The sequence below is a fragment of the Oncorhynchus gorbuscha genome, linkage group LG11, assembly GCF_021184085.1.
Source record: "Oncorhynchus gorbuscha isolate QuinsamMale2020 ecotype Even-year linkage group LG11, OgorEven_v1.0, whole genome shotgun sequence".
NCBI lineage: Eukaryota > Metazoa > Chordata > Actinopteri > Salmoniformes > Salmonidae > Oncorhynchus > Oncorhynchus gorbuscha.
In genome coordinates this window covers 79,302,379-79,319,174 of record NC_060183.1, presented here as the reverse complement: position 1 = coordinate 79,319,174, position 16,796 = coordinate 79,302,379, and the positions used below count along the sequence as shown (strand labels likewise).

The following is a 16,796-nucleotide window of genomic DNA, read 5'->3' as shown; positions in this document are numbered from 1 at the left end:
AATACAGCAGCCAAAATGGCTGCTTTAGCTGTGGCATATCATAACATGCATGTCTCTAGGCTCAGTTAGATGATGAATGAGCACTTCTCTCTCTCTCTCTCTCTCTCTCTCTCTCTCTCTCTCTCTCTCTCTCTCTCTCTCTCTCTCTCTCTCTCTCTCTCTCTCTCTCTCTCTCTCTCTCTCTCTCTCTCTCTCTCTCTCTCTCTCTCTCTCTCTCTCTCTCTCTCTCTCTCTCTCTCTCTCTCTCTCTCTCTCTCTCTCTCTCTCTCTCTCTCTCTCTCTCTCTCATCAGTCAGGTTGAGACGACCACATGCACATATTAGGACATATTTGGTTTTGATGTTCCAGTCAGGTTGAGACGACCAGAGACCCGTGATGCTCCCCATAAACTCCTTGGCAGGGATTTCAAACATGGAGAGAATGGCTCCATACTGCAGTGATTTAACCCACGCTTGTCTCAGTCTGCAGCATGGCAGCCCTTTCTTTCCCATCACCCCACACTGGTGTCAGTATGCCATCTGGAATGGCTTGGCCATAATGTCTACCACATTGGTGGTGGGGCGACGAGGTGTTAATAAACAACACACCTAACACTTTTTTGGTTTGTGGCTTTATTCTTTACTAACATCTGCAAAGCAGAGTTATATTTGTTGTATTTGTGTACATGATAGGTAAATGTAGATCAAGTAAATGTAGATATACAGTGGGGAGAACAAGTATTTGATACACTGCAGATTTTGCAGGTTTTCCTACTTGCAAAGCATGTAGAGGTCTGTAATTTTTATCATAGGTAGACTTCAACTGTGAGAGATGGAATCTAAAACAAAAATCCAGAAAATCACATTGTATGATTTTTAAGTAATTAATTTGCATTTTATTGCATGACATAAGTATTTGATCACCTACCAACCAGAAAGAATTCCGGCTCTCACAGACCTGTTAGTTTTTCTTAAGAAGCCCTCCTGTTCTCCACTCATTACCTGTATTAACTGCACCTGTTTGAACTCGTTACCTCTATAAAAGACACCTGTCCACACACTCAATCAAACAGACTCCAATCTCTCCACAATGGCCAAAACCAGAGAGCTGTGTAAGGACATCAGGGATAAAATTGTAGACCTGCACAAGGCTGGGATGGGCTACAGGACAATAGGCAAGCAGCTTGGTGAGAAGGCAACAACTGTTGGCGCAATTATTAGAAAATGGAAGAAGTTCAAGATGACGGTCAATCACCCTTGGTCTGGAGCTCCATGCAAGATCTCACCTTGTGGGGCATCAATGATCATGAGGAAGGTGAGGGATCAGCCCAGAACTAAACGGCAGGACCTGGTCAATGACCTGAAGAGAGCTGGGACCACAGTCTTAAAAAAAACATTAGTAACACACTACGCCGTCATGGATTAAAATACTGCAGCGCACGCAAGGTCCCCCTGCTCAAGCCAGCGCATGTCCAGGCCTGTCTGAAGGTTTCCAATGACCATCTGGATGATCCAGAGGAGGAATGGGAGAAGGTCATGTGGTCTGATGAGACAAAAATAGAGCTTTTTGGTCTAAACTCCACTCGCCGTTTTTGGAGGAAGAAGAAGGATGAGTACAACCCCAAGAACACCCTCCCAACCGTGAAGCATGGAGGTGGAAACATCATTCTTTGGGGATGCTTTTCTGCAAAGGGGACCGGACGACTGCACCCTATTGAGGGGAGGATGGATTGGGCCATGTATCGCAAGATCTTGGCCAACAACCTCCTTCCCTCAGTAAGAGCATTGAAGATGAGCTGAAAGTCTGTATTGCCCAGCGACAGCCTCGAAACCTGAAGGATCTGGAGAAGGACTGTATGGAGGAGTGGGCCAAAATCCCTGCTGCAGTTTGTGCAACCCTGGTCAAGAACTACATGAAAGGTATGATCTCTGTAATTGCAAACAAAGGTTTCTGTACCAAATATTAAGTTTTGCTTTTCTGATGTATCAAATACTTATGTCATGCAATAAAATGCAAATGAATTACTTAAAAAACATACAATGTGATTTTCTGGATTTTTGTTTTAGATTCTGTCTCTCACAGTTGAAGTTTACCTATGATAACAACCTGCAAAATCGGCAGTGTACCAAATACTTGTTCTCTCCACTGTAGGTACATGTAGATCGGATGTAGATATAGGTACATGTAGATCGGATGTAGATATAGGTACATGTAGATCGGATGTAGATATAGGTACATGTAGATCGGATGTAGATATAGGTACATGTAGATCGGATGTAGATATGGGTACATGTAGATCAGATGTAGATATAGGTACATGTACATCAGATGTAGATATAGGTACATGTAGATCAGATGTAGATATAGGTACATGTAGATCAGATGTAGATATAGGTACATGTAGATCAGATGTAGATATAGGTACATGTAGATCAGATGTAGATATAGGTACATGTAGATCCGATGTAGATGGGCGTCTCTCCGTCCTTACATACAGTGCCTTCAGAAAGACCCCTTCGCATTTTTTGCTATGATACAGCCGTATTCTAAAATTGTTTTTGTTTTTTTCCTCAGCAATCTGCACACAATACCCCATAATGACATCACAATACCCCATAATGACATCACAATACCCCATAATGACATCACAATACCCCATAATGACATCACAATACCCCATAATGACAAAGCGAAAACAGGTTTTTAGACATGTTTGAACATTAACAAAGCAAATTAGAACAGAAATACCTTATTTACATAAATATTCAGACCCTTTGCTATGAGACTCGAAGTTGAGCTCAGGTGCATCCTGTTTCCACTGATCATCCTTGAGATGTTTCTACAACTGATTGGAGTCCACCTGTGGTAAATTCAATTGATTGGACATGATTTGGAAAGGCACAAACCTGTCTATATGTAAGGTCCTAAAGTTGACAGTGCATGTAGAGCAAAAACCAAGCAGCATTGAAGGTCCCCAAGAACACAGTGGCCTCCATCATTCTTAAATGAAAGAAGTTTGGAAACACCAAGACTCTTCCTAGAGCTGGCCGCCTGGCCGAAATGGCCGAACTGAGCAATTGGGGAAGAAGGGCCTTCCTTGGTCAAGGAGGTGACCAAGAACCCGATGGTCACTCTGACAGAGCACCAAAGTTCCTCTGTGGAAATGGGATAAACTTCCAGAAGGACAACCATCTAAGCATCACTCCACCAATTAGGCCTTTTAATGGTAGAGTGGCCAGATGGAAGCCACTCCTCAGTAAAAGGCAGTTGACAGCCCGCTTGGAGTTTGCCAAAAGGCAACTAAAGGACTCTCTGACTTATGAAACCAAGATTGAACTCTTTGGCCTGCATGCCAAGCGTCACGTCTGGAGGAAACCTTGCACCATCCCTACGGTGAAGAATGGTGTTGGCAGAATCAATCTGTGGTGATGTTTTCCAGTGGCCTGGACTGGGAGACTAGTCAGGATCGAGGCAAAGATGAACAGAGCAAAGTACAGAGAGATCCATGATGAAAACCTGCTCCAGAGCGCTGAGGACCTCAGACTGGGGCAAGGTTCACCTTCCAACAGGACAACGACCCTAAGCGCACAGCTAAGCTATGTCCTTGAGTGGCCCAGCCAGAGCCCAGACTTAAACCTGATTGAACATTGCTGGAGAGACCTGAAAATAGCTGTGCAGCAACGCTCCCCATCCAACCTGACAGAGCAGAGAAGATTGGGAGATACTCCCCAATTGACATGTGTGCCAAGCTTGTAGCATCATACTCAAGAAGACTCGAGGCTGTAATCGCTGCCAAAGGTGCTTCAACAAAGTACTGAGTAAAGGGTCTGAATACTTACGTAAATTTTATATTTCAGTTTTTTATTTTTGATAAATTAGCAAAAAATTCTAAAAACCTGTTTTTGCTTTGTCAATTTGGGTTATTGTGTGTAGATTGATGAGGGGGGGAAACTATTTAATCCATTTTAGAATAAGGCTGTATCCTATCAAAAAAGTCAAGGGGTCTGAATACTTTCCGAAGGTACTGTATATTCATATCTCGCTCTATCCCCCCACCCCCTCGCTCTCTCACTCTCTCTCTCTCTCTCATTCTGACCTCACATCACTGCTCGACGGGGGCTTTACAGGCACCTCCTTGTTGCCGTGGCAGTGGGCGGACGGTCGCCATGGCACTAGGCGGGTTGCGAGGGCATTACAGGAGATTTAACACCTAGCTGTTCATTCACTCCTTCAACAGAGACAGCACCAAGGCTGTGTAGACCCAACACAGCACATATTCCTACTACATCCACTGCTGTATGGAAGGGTCTTTATAAAATGTTCAAGGGGCCCCCCCTCACTACTTCTACCTCATTCTCTCAATACCTTTATGGACTGACTCTCTCATTCTAATCCCTCCTCTCTCTCTGGCTCTCTCCATTTCCCTCCCTCACTCCATGCATGGAGTCTATCCCTCCCTTCCTCTTTCCATGTGGAGATTACTTATTCACAGAGGCAGTGCTGGAGAGTGGAGATTAGGAAGTACTTATTCACAGAGGCAGTGCTGGAGAGTGGAGATTAGGAAGTACTTATTCACAGAGGCAGTGCTGGAGAGTGGAGATTAGGAAGTACTTATTCACAGAGGCAGTGCTGGAGAGTGGAGATTAGGAAGTACTTATTCACAGAGGCAGTGCTGGAGAGTGGAGATTAGGAAGTACTTATTCACAGAGGCAGTGCTGGAGAGTGGAGATTAGGAAGTACTTATTCACAGAGGCAGTGCTGGGATTAGCTTCTGTTTAGTTGATATTGTCAGGAGGGAGTAGCTTTAGGTTGACCTTTTAGTGACCTGAGGTTTTCACTCCCATTCACTTGTTCATTCATTCACTTGTCACTCTATGAGACCATATAGACACGATAGGAGAACGTCTGCACTCTTTTAAAGTCCTTTATACTAAATACTGCAATGAAACACAGAGAGCGACCTTCACTGTTTTACCACAGGAGGGGATTAGAAACGCTAAGGAGGGATTTATGCTCTGCGTCTGTAATGGAACCCCACATTTCCGATATGCCCATCGTCAAGATCTGCTATTTGACAGTTGGTCCGTTTGACGGTTGACAGTTGGTTCAAAAGTTACTTTTCAAAATGGCCGTGCTCTAGCACCGGTGCAGTGTTAATGTGACGAATGTCGAGAGGCCATGACGTCATGGCCGCGTAGTGAGTTTGTTTGTTATTATCTAACGGTAAATATTTCACATTTTAGTCATTTAGCAGACGTTCTTATCCAGAGCGACTTACATTTAGTGCGTTCATCTTGAGATAGCTAGGTGGGACAAACACACATCACAGTCAGAGTAAGTACATTTTTCCTCAATAAAGTAGCTATCAGCAAAGTCAGAGCTAGGAAGAGAGAAAAAAAAGAGTCAAGAGTTCACAAAAGGCTTTTTTGGGAGGGGGGGGGGTTGTGTGAAATATTGCCTCTAACAATGCAGTGACACACACACACACACAACACACACACACACACACACACACACACAGGGTTCAGGCCAATTCAATTATTGAAAAATGGCATCTATTTTCAATGATTTCTCAATAAGCTGAAAAGAGAGAAACTATTTATGTGAAAAGTCTTCATTTGAATTTTTTTTTAAATTAAAATCTCTTCCTGAATTGACTGACTCAGGACCCTTAGTCCGTCAGCAGACGAGAGACGCAAAGCCTGGTGTGTGTGTGTGTGTGTCATCATCCTAATCAATATTTAGGGACCCTTCACCCCTCCCTCTCAGAGCAAGGCCCATTAGAATTCAATAGAGACCTGTGGGCGTGTCCGTAGGGGTCATTCCCAGGTCAGTTGACAATGAACTGGATAACAAGGCTGGCATTTGACCTCAGCTGGTCCAATGTCTTTGTTTTCAAATGCTTTTTCAAAAACTGTGGCTAAAATTATCTGCAATGCACATTGTAGGGGACATTTGCTGTTTGTGTAATTACATGTTGATATTTGTTTATGCATTATCAATTGTGGCTACACCTCTCATCCTATAATTATAAATTTAGCTCAGCCAGTTATCTTGATTTTGAACTTATGTGAACACAATTCGACGAAAACAAACATTTTTTGGACCAAACTTCACAAACACTTGACAAAAAAAGAGTGTCCAATGAATTACTTAATTAATATAAAAATATTGGAAAGCTAGTTTAATCTGGACGTATCCCACTCCTCACCCTGGCAGGCTCCGGTGCGTATGTTGGGGATGAAGCCTCGGCGGCATGGCTGGGGCTGGGCCGGACACATCTCGCAGGGGTGTCCCCAGGCACGCCCCACCGTGGCACAGCACAGGGTCTTGGTGCACACGATGCCACTCACCTGGCCCTGGCACATCTGGTTGCTGACCTTGGTGAAGCACGGGCCTGTCCTGTAGTCTGGGAGAGAGCAAGGGGATTCCATTAGAAGCAGTTGGTAGTTACAGTGCATTCATACCCAACATTCTGTTACAGACTCATTCTAAAATGGATTAAATCACTCCCCCCCCTCATTAAGCTACTCACAATACCCCATAATGACAAAGCAAAAACATGTATAAAAAAGAACAAATGGAAATATCACATTTACATAAGTACTCAGACCCTTTACTCAGTGCTTTGCTGAAGCACCTTTGGCAACGATTACAGCCTCGAGTCTTCTTGGGTATGACGCTACAAGCTTGACACACCTGTATTTGGGGAGTTCAGGTCTCTCCAGAGATGTTTGATCGGGTTCATGTCCGGCCTATGGCTAGGATACTCAAGGACATTCAGAGACTTGCCCCGAATCCACTCCTGCATTGTCTTGGCTGTGTGCTTAGGGTCTTTGTCCTGTTGGAAGGTTAACCTTCGCCCCAGTCTGAGGTCCTGAGTGCTCGGTAGCAGGTTTTCATCAAGGATCTCTCTGTACTTTTCTCCGTTCATCTTTCCCTCGATCCTGACTAGTCTGCCAGTCCCTGCCGCTGAAAAACATTCCCACAGCATGATGCTGCCACCACCATGCTTCACCGTAGGGATGGTGCAAGGTTTCCTCCAGACGTGACGCTTGGCATTCAGACCAAAGAGTTCAATCTTGGTTTCATCAGACCAGAGAATCTTGTTTCTCATGGTCTGAGTGTCCTTTAGTTGCCTTTTGGCAAACTACAAGCGAGCTGTCAAGGAGTGGCTTCCGTCTGGCCACTCTACCATAAAGGCCTGATTGATTATGTGCAGCAGAGATGGTTGTCCTTCTGCAAGGTTCCTTCACAGAGGCACTCTGGAGCTCTGTCAGAGTGACCATCGGGTTCTTGGTCACCTCCCTGACCAAGGGCCTTTCCCCCGATTGCTCAGTTCGGACGGGCGGCCAGCTCTAGGAAGAGTCTTGGCGGATCCAAACTTCTACCATTTTAGAATGATGGAGGCCACTGTGTTCTTGGGGACCGTCAATGCTGCAGAATGATGGAGGCCACTGTGTTCTTGGGGATCTTCAATGCAGCAGAATGATGGAGGCCACTGTGTTCTTGGGGACCTTCAATGCTGCAGAATGATGGAGGCCACTGTGTTCTTGGGGACCTTCAATGTTGCAGAATGATGGAGGCCACTGTGTTCTTGGGGATCTTCAATGCTGCAGAATGATGGAGGCCACTGTGTTCTTGGGGACCTTCAATGCTGCAGAATGATGGAGGCCACTGTGTTCTTGGGGATCTTCAATGCTGCAGAATGATGGAGGCCACGGTGTTCTTGGGGATCTTCAATGCTGCAGAATGATGGAGGCCACGGTGTTCTTGGGGATAAGGTTGTAACGTAACAACATTTTTGGAAGCACTGGAGAGCCTCTCGTATCTATATCTGCTACAAGATTAACATAATGGTGTTGTCTACAAGGCTAAAATAATGGTGTTGTCTACAAGGCTAACATAACAGTGTTGTCTACAAGGCTAACATAACGGTGTTGTCTACAAGGCTAACATAATGGTGTTGTCTACAAGGCTAACATAATGGTGTTGTCTACAAGGCTAACATAACAGTGTTGTCTACAAGGCTAACATAATGGTGTTGTCTACAAGGCTAACATAATGGTGTTGTCTACAAGGCTATCATAACAGTGTTGTCTACAAGGCTAACATACTGGTGCTGTCTACAAGGCTAACATAATGGTGTTGTCTACAAGGCTAACATAATGGTGTTGTCTACAAGGCTAACATAACAGTGTTGTCTACAAGGCTAACATAACAGTGTTGTCTACAAGGCTAACATAACAGTGTTGTCTACAAGGCTAACATAACAGTGTTGTCTACAAGGCTAACATAACAGTGTTGTCTACAAGGCTAACATAACGGTGTTGTCTACAAGGCTAACATAACGGTGTTGTCTACAAGGCTAACATAACGGTGTTGTCTACAAGGCTAACATAATGTTGTTGTCTACAAGGCTAACATAACAGTGTTGTCTACAAGGCTAACATAATGGTGTTGTCTACAAGGCTATCATAACGGTGTTGTCTACAAGGCTAACATAAAAAACATTGCTTTGTTAGGGATACTGTTGGTTAGCAATGTGATAGACCTCTAATCAAATCAAATCGTATTAGTCACAAGCACCGAATGCTTACTTACAAGCCCTTAACCAACAATGCAATCCAAGAAATAGAGTTAAGAAAATATTTACTAAATATAAGTAAAAAAATAAAATAACAATAACGAGGCTATATACAGGGGGTACCGGTACCGAGTTAATGTGCAGGGGTACAGGTTAGTCGAGGTAACTCTAGCTCTCCTCCATAACAGTTTTATACTGAATATGCTAAGTCAGCTGTCATCTTCATAGATACTGTACTGTACATTTTTCCTTTATTTTAAAGGGAGCTTGTTTACTTATGTGATGCATGATTTAAAACTTATCTGAAGAACAAAGAGCAATGTTACATAGTATTCAAAAACATCAGATCTTCAGCCCAGAATAGTCGAATGGGGGTTCCTCAAGGATCAGTTCTAGGCCCTCTTCTATTTTCACGACGTTTCTCATGAGAGTAGATTTCCCCTATCCTTTTTTATTTGTATTGTTTATTGACAGAGAATGAATGAAGAGGAGACAGATAAAGGTGGAAATATGAGATGAGATGAGGGGTGCAGATAAGAGGTGGAGCCGGGGTTGAGATGAGGGGTGGAGCCGGGGTTGAGATGAGGGGTGGAGCCGGGGTTGAGATGAGGGGTGGAGCCGGGGTGGAGATGAGGGGTGGAGCCGGGGTTCAAAAAGATATGACCATGTCCCAGGACTACCTGACATGATGACTCCTTGCTGTTCCCAGTCCACCTGACTGTGCTGCTGCTCCAGTTTCAACTGTTCTGCCTTATTATTATTTGACCATGCTGGTCATTTATGAACATTTGAACATCTTGACCATGTTCTGTTATAATCTCTACCCGGCACAGCCAGAAGAGGACTGGCCACCCCACATAGCCTGGTTCCTCTCCAGGTTTCTTCCTAGGTTTTGGCCTTTCTAGGGAGTTTTTCCTAGCCACCGTGCTTCTACACCTGCATTGCTTGCTGTTTGGGGTTTTAGGCTGGGTTTCTGTACAGCACTTTAAGATATCAGCTGATGTACGAAGGGCTATATAAATACATTTGATTTGATTCGATATCAGATTCACCCACAATACCAACCCTAAGCACTATTTCACTTTTCCACATGAGTAACATTTTACATGTTGCTTATAAAAATGGGCATTTCTACAGAAGTGAATGTTGGCTTTGGTCTTAGATTACCACAAAGGGAAAACCTCGGAGTAGATGGAAAACACATCCAAAGACGTAGCAATACAGTACATCACAACTACAGATGTAGAATCTTAATTTGATCACTCGTTTGTTGGTGAGAAGGCACAGCAGGAAATGCAAACTTGTAGTATATTCAAGGTTCAAAAAGGCTTCTAAAGTTTGTAATTTCCACTATAAAATGTCAGGCTTGATTTTCACTAAAGAAAAATGTATCAACCCTTACAAAAAAAATTCATTAATTATAATCCACATAATAATTTACAGAGCTGATGAAGGCATAACTGCCGAAACACGCTAGCCTGCCTGGCCGAAAATAAAAAGGTGAAATGAGGTGACATCATCTGTAACTATGGTTTCTTAAAACATTCTTGTGTCATTTTTTCAATCTAATACCATCAACTTTGGTTTAATTATATTAGCTTTATTAACTATCAAGCAAATATTTAAATGTAATCTTTATTTAACTAGGCAAGTCAGTTAAGAACAAATTCTTATTTACAATGATGGCCTACTGGGGAACAGTGGGTTAACTGCCTTGTTCAGGGGCAGAAAAACATATTTTTTTACCTTGTCAGCTCAGGGATTTGATCGCTCTAACCACTAGGCAACCTGCCACCCCATATGGTAAGTGTCCAATAATGAATGCTGCGCGTAATGCTGTATGCTGCGCGTAATGCTGTATGCTGTGCGTAATGCTGTATGCTGTGCGTAATGCTGTATGCTGTGCGTAATGATGTATGCTGTGCGTAATGCTGTATGCTGTGCGTAATGCTGTATGCTGTGTGCGTCTTGTCCCAGCTCAGATCTGAGAAAATTTTCAGAGGAATAGCTTTTCTCAAATTCAAACAACGTTGTTTCATGTCTAAAAGAAAGCAATGTTGATATGGCCCAAACCCCCCTCTCTGAAATACTCTTTAGAGAAGCTCCAGAAAATGAAGGAAAAAAAATGGGTCAAAGTAAGTACTGAAAAGGGGACATTGGACGTTTAAAGTGTCTTCTCCCCAGATGGGGCCAAAGGCGGATCCATGAGAAACGATGGGATGAAAACAGAAGCATGGCCGACAAGTGAAAATGCATGTAAGCAAGAGGGATTTGAAGTGATGACGTCTCTGCCACCGGATCTATGGCTTTCCTGCATTAAACCTGGTTTGTATTATTAATTCATCCTAGATCTTTTTCCAATGCCAAGTACCCACATCTACTGTTTAACACTGTTTGTCTGTGTGTCATTATACATGTCAGGAAACACATCAATACTTCTGCACTGAGAGAGAGACAGAGACAGAGATTTGTTTATCCATTTCACTTGCCTTGGCAATGTAAACATATGTTTCCCATGCCAATAAAGCCCTTTGAAATTAAATTAATTGAATTGATAGAGAAGAGAGGGAAAGAGAGAGAGAGAGAGAGAGAGAGAGAGAGAAGGAGAGAAGACAGAGATAGAGATAGAAGGAGAGGGGGGAAAGAGAGAGACTGAGAGAGAGACAAGGAGAGAGAGAGAGAAGACAGAGAGAAGACAGAGATAGAGATAGAAGGAGAGGGGGGAAAGAGAGAGACTGAGAGAGAGAGACAAGGAGAGAGAGAGAGAGAGAGAGAAGACAGAGAGAAGACAGAGATAGAGATAGAAGGAGAGGGGGGCAGATAAAGAGAGTGGGGAGGGGGGGGGGGCTCTGACAGAAAGTGAGTGCAGGTCTAAACATGGTGCTACTTCATTACAGGCCCAAACCATTTTAACTGAATTATAAACATTTACAAAGAAGGGCTGCGGCCAACTGGGACAGAGTGAGTGAGTAACCGAGTGACCGAGTGAGTGAGTGAGTGAGTGGGTGAGTGAGTGAGTGAGTGAGTGAGTGAGTGAGTGAGTGAGTGAGTGAGTGAGTGAGTGAGAGTGAAAAGAGCTGTTGGTCCACGCAGGATGTTAGACACCAAACATCTATCCCATTAGAGTGGATGAGATCACAGGCCGTTTCATTTAGCTGACCAAGGGCCCAGCCAATTCAGAGTTGGATAAGGCAGGACAAATTGGTCATTGACGTCAATGTGAGCGGAAATTCCAGTTAATCGTCCAGATTTGGTGAGAATACGGGCCTATATGGACAGTCAGTCAGTATGACACACGTTACAGTACTAAATATAGTATCTTTATATAATGAAACGCTACCGTGGCAGTACTACAGTGATGTAGTAGCAGTGCTGCATGTCCCAACAAACCTTTTGAACCAAACCTTTTGAACCAAATGTGGATATTGAGAGATAGTTAAAAGAGAAATAGGTCAAAGTGAATAATCATGTGTTGACTTTTGATAGGCTAAATTTGATATGCTAATTTTGATAGGCCAATTTTGATAGGCCAATTTTGATAGGCTAATTTTGAAGACGCCAATATTGATGAGCTATTTTGCTCGACTGTTTTGCTTATCTACAGCAGGTTTTGATGTTAAGTTGCTAGCAAAGAACTAACTAGTCTCGTTCATGGTGTATATAGCAAGTAAAACGAGGAGGCTCGTTTAAGGTAATTGAGGGTCAAGTTAAGCTATTTATAAAGGATTTGCTTTTACGGCAGGGTTGAGAGCTGTGCATTTTGGCTGCACCTCGACTCTAGGTCATTTCCTCAGTAGAAATGTTAAATCTAATCTCTTTAAGCCCAGTGTGTAAATTTACATTGACAATGACCACACACACACAAACACCAATGAGACTATAAACACAGACGCAAACAACAGTTTTTTTTTCTCCAGTGACACCCAGGAACGTTGTGACTAGGGGTGGAGCCGGGGTTGAGATGAGGGGTGGAGCCGGGGTGGACATCTTTTTCTAATTCAGACAACATGGAGTGATCTCATCAAACAAGCTTGGTCTAAGATAAACAGCTAATTTTGGCCTCTTGTTTTTGAGTTTGAGGACAAATTCAAATCAGAAGGATTAAAGGAGCAATCTGGCATTCAGACAACAACTAAATGGATTCCCGAGTGGTGCATCGCAGTGCTTGAGACGTCACTACAGACCTGGGTTCAATCCCGGGCTGTGTCACAGCTGACTGGGAGACCCATGAGGCGGTGCACAATTGGCTCAGCATTGTCTGGATTGGGGGAGGGTTCGGCTGGCCGGGATGATCTTGTCCCATCGCGCTCTAGTGGCAGGCCAGGCGCATGCTCGCTGGGTTAAGCGCACAGTTCGACTTGGAAGGAAGCATAGCTCTCTCCTGAGTCCATACGGGAGTTGCAGCTATGGGACAAGACTGTAACTACCAATTGGTGAAAAAAGGTGGTAAAATATAAAACTCAGCAAAAAAAGAAATGTCCTCTCACTGTCAACTGTGTTTATTTTCAGGAAACTGTATGTGTAAATATTTGTATGAACATAACAAGATTCAACAACTGAGACATAAACTGAACAAGTTCCACAGACATGTGACTAACAGAAAATGAATAATGTGTCCCTGAACAAAGGGGGGGTCAAAATCAAAAGTAACAGTCAGTATCTGGTGTGGCCACCAGCTGCATTAAGTACTGCAGTGCATCTCCTCATGTACTGCACCAGTTTTGCCCGTTCTTGCTGTGAGATGTTACCCCACTCTTCCACCAAGGCACCTGCAAGTCCCCGGACATTTCAGGGGGGAATGGTCCTAGCCCTCACCCTCCGATCCAACATGTCCCAGACATGCTCAATAGGATTTAGATACGGGCTCTTCGCTGGCCATGGCAAAATACTGACATTCCTGTTTTGCTGGAAATCACGCACAGAATGAGCAGTATGGCTGGTGGTATTGTCATGCTGGAGGGTCATGTCAGGATGATCCTGCAGGAAGGGTACCACATGAGGAGGAGGAGGATGTCTTCCCTGTAATTGTTGTTTGTGCCTTACACGGCCTACAAGCCCTTCTGAGATTGACTGCAATGACAACAAGCTCTGCCAGTCCGATGATGCTGTGACACATCGCCCTAAGGCAAACCATGACGGACCCTCCACCTCCAAATCTATCCCAGTTCTCCAGAGCACAGGCAAACTGTTTTATAAAACCCTTTACAATGAAGATGTAATGATTTTTATGAATTATATTTGAAAGACTGAGTTTATATATATATATATATATATATATATATATATATATATATATATATATATATATATATATATATATATATAGTGGATACCCCATAACTTCTTTGAAAACAGCTGAGGGATGAGGCTGGAGAAATGTAACCACTCTCAAATTCATAGACAGAGCTGTGGATACATCCTTGAGACGAAAAGGATAGTTTTATCCATGTTTTGAGGCTTTGCGGCGTTTGTTTACAATTACATAGTTTACAAACAACGCGGAGTAAAACAAAGCTTATATTGTAGGTTCTGATGGGGTTCGACTGTTGAACTAAGCTCAATGGGGAATTAATAAGATATATTCTTCAAAATCAACGGGTATACTGCACGGTAGCACCAACAGTCTCTACGAAATGAGGTAAATACCAATAAATGCTTGAAATATGCTGTAAACAAACAGCTACTGGCTTTCTAATGCAAATACATCACTGCTCCCGAGTGGCGCAGCGGTCTAAGGCCTTGCATCTCAGCGCAAGAGGCGTCGCTACAATCCCTGGTTCGACTCCAGACTGTATCACGTCCGGCTGTGATTGGGAGTCCCATAGGGCGGCGCACAATTGGCCCAGCGTCGTCCGGGTTAGGCCATCATTGTAAATAAGAACTTGTTCTTATTAACTAAATACAAATCTTAGAATGAGATGAAATTAGTGAAATATTCTTTGATTTGTTTTGTTGAAATGTTGGTAATGAGTATCAGCATGAATGTGCTGAACTACAGTGTATGTGCGATTCATCAACACTAGTCCATACAGGAATAATTTTAACCCCATTTTTTTAAAACTAGGCAAATCAGTTAAGAACAAATTCTTAATTACAATGACAGTCTACCGGGGTACAGTGGGGTAACTGCCTTGTTCAGGTGCAAAACGACAGATTTTTACCTTGTCAGGTCAGGGATTCAATCCAGCAACCTTTCAGCTACAGGCCCAACGCTCTAAACACTAAACTAGCTGCCCCATGTGGGATTAATCAACAGGAGTCCATACAGGACTAACCGTAACCCTATCATCAACAGGAGTCCATACAGGACTAACCTTAACCCTATCATCAACAGGAGTCCATACAGAACTAACCTTAACCCTATCATCAACAGGAGTCCATACAGGACTAACCCTATCATCAACAGGAGTCCATACAGAACTAACCCCATCATCAACAGGAGTCCATACAGAACTAACTCCATCATCAAAAGGAGTCCATACAGAACTAACCCCATCATCAACAGGAGTCCATACGGAACCCCCTATTGGGATTCATCAACAGCAGTCCATACAGGACTAGCCCCATCATCAACAGGAGTCCATACGGGGCTAACAATATCATCAACAGGAGTCCATACAGAACTAGCCCCATCATCAACAGGAGTCCATACAGGACTAACCCTATCATCAACAGGAGCCCATATAGGACTAATCCTATGATCAACAGGAGTCCATACAGGACTAACCCCTAGTGTGATTCATCAACAGGAGTCCATACAGGACTAACCCTATCATCAACAGGACTCCATACAGGACTAACCCCATCATCAACAGGAGTCCATACAGAACTAACCCTATCATCAACAGGAGTCCATACAGACCTAACCCCATCATCAACAGGAGTCCATACGGGACTAACCCCTAGTGGGATTCATCAACAGGAGTCCATACAGGACTAACCCTATCATCAACAGGAGTCCATACAGAACTAACCCCATCATCAACAGGAGTCCATACAGAACTAACCCCATCATCAAAAGGAGTCCATACAGAACTAAGCCCATCATCAACAGGAGTCCATACAGAACTAACCCCATCATCAACAGGAGTCCATACAGAACTAAGCCCATCATCAACAGGAGTCCATACGGGGCTAACAATATCATCAACAGGAGTCCATACAGAACTAAGCCCATCATCAACAGGAGTCCATACGGGGCTAACAATATCATCAACAGCAGTCCATACAGAACTAACCCCATCATCAACAGGAGTCCATACAGAACTACCCCATCATCAACAGGAGTCCATACAGAACTAACCCCATCATCAACAGGAGTCCATACAGGACTAACCCTATCATCAACAGGAGTCCATACAGAACTAACCCCATCATCAAAAGGAGTCCATACAGAACTAACCCCATCATCAACAGGAGTCCATACAGGACTAACCCCATCATCAACAGGAGTCCATATTGGACTAACCCCATCATCAACAGGAGTCCATACGGGACTAACCCCTAGTGGGATTCATCAACAGGAGTCCATACGGGACTAACCCCTATTGGGATTCATCAACAGCAGTCCATACAGGACTAACCCTATCATCAACAGGAGCCCATACAGGACTAACCCTATCATCAACAGGAGTCCATACGGGACTAACCCCTAGTGGGATTCATCAACAGGAGTCCATACGGGACTAACCCCTAGTGGGATTCATCAACAGGAGTCCATACGGGACTAACCCCTAGTGGGATTCATCAACAGGAGTCCATACAGGACTAACCCCTAGTGGGATTCATCAACAGGAGTCCATACAGGACTAACCCTATCATCAACAGGAATCCATACAGGACTAACCCCATCATCAACAGGAGCCCATACAGGACTAACCCTACCATCAACAGGAGTCCATACAGGACTAACCCCATCATCAACAGCAGTCCATACAGAACTAACCCCATCATCAACAGGAGTCCATACAGGACTAGCCCCATCATCAACAGGAGTCCATACGGGACTAACCCTATCATCAACAGGAGTCCATACAGGACTAGCCCCATCATCAACAGGAGTCCATACTGGGACACAGACCCCCATCATCAACAGGAGTCCATACAGGACTAACCCCATCATCAACAGGAGTCCATACAGGACTTAAACCCCATCATCAACAGGAGTGTTGGAGTGTTGACTGTAGACAGACACAGACTTAAACCCCATTCCTTGACTCCTCGTGATGAA

General features: G+C 43.8%; 1 protein-coding gene across 1 annotated transcript in view; it reads right to left on the bottom strand.

Annotated features, from left to right (window-relative positions):
- The window catches only part of LOC124047733 (fibrillin-2), a 222,716-nt gene that overhangs the window by 191,560 nt on the left and 14,360 nt on the right, over window positions 1-16,796 (bottom strand). Inside the window, exon 6 of the mRNA XM_046368037.1 lies at window positions 6,191-6,388. Coding sequence (XP_046223993.1) covers window positions 6,191-6,388 — 198 coding nt within the window. The remainder of the gene's footprint in view (window positions 1-6,190; window positions 6,389-16,796) is intronic.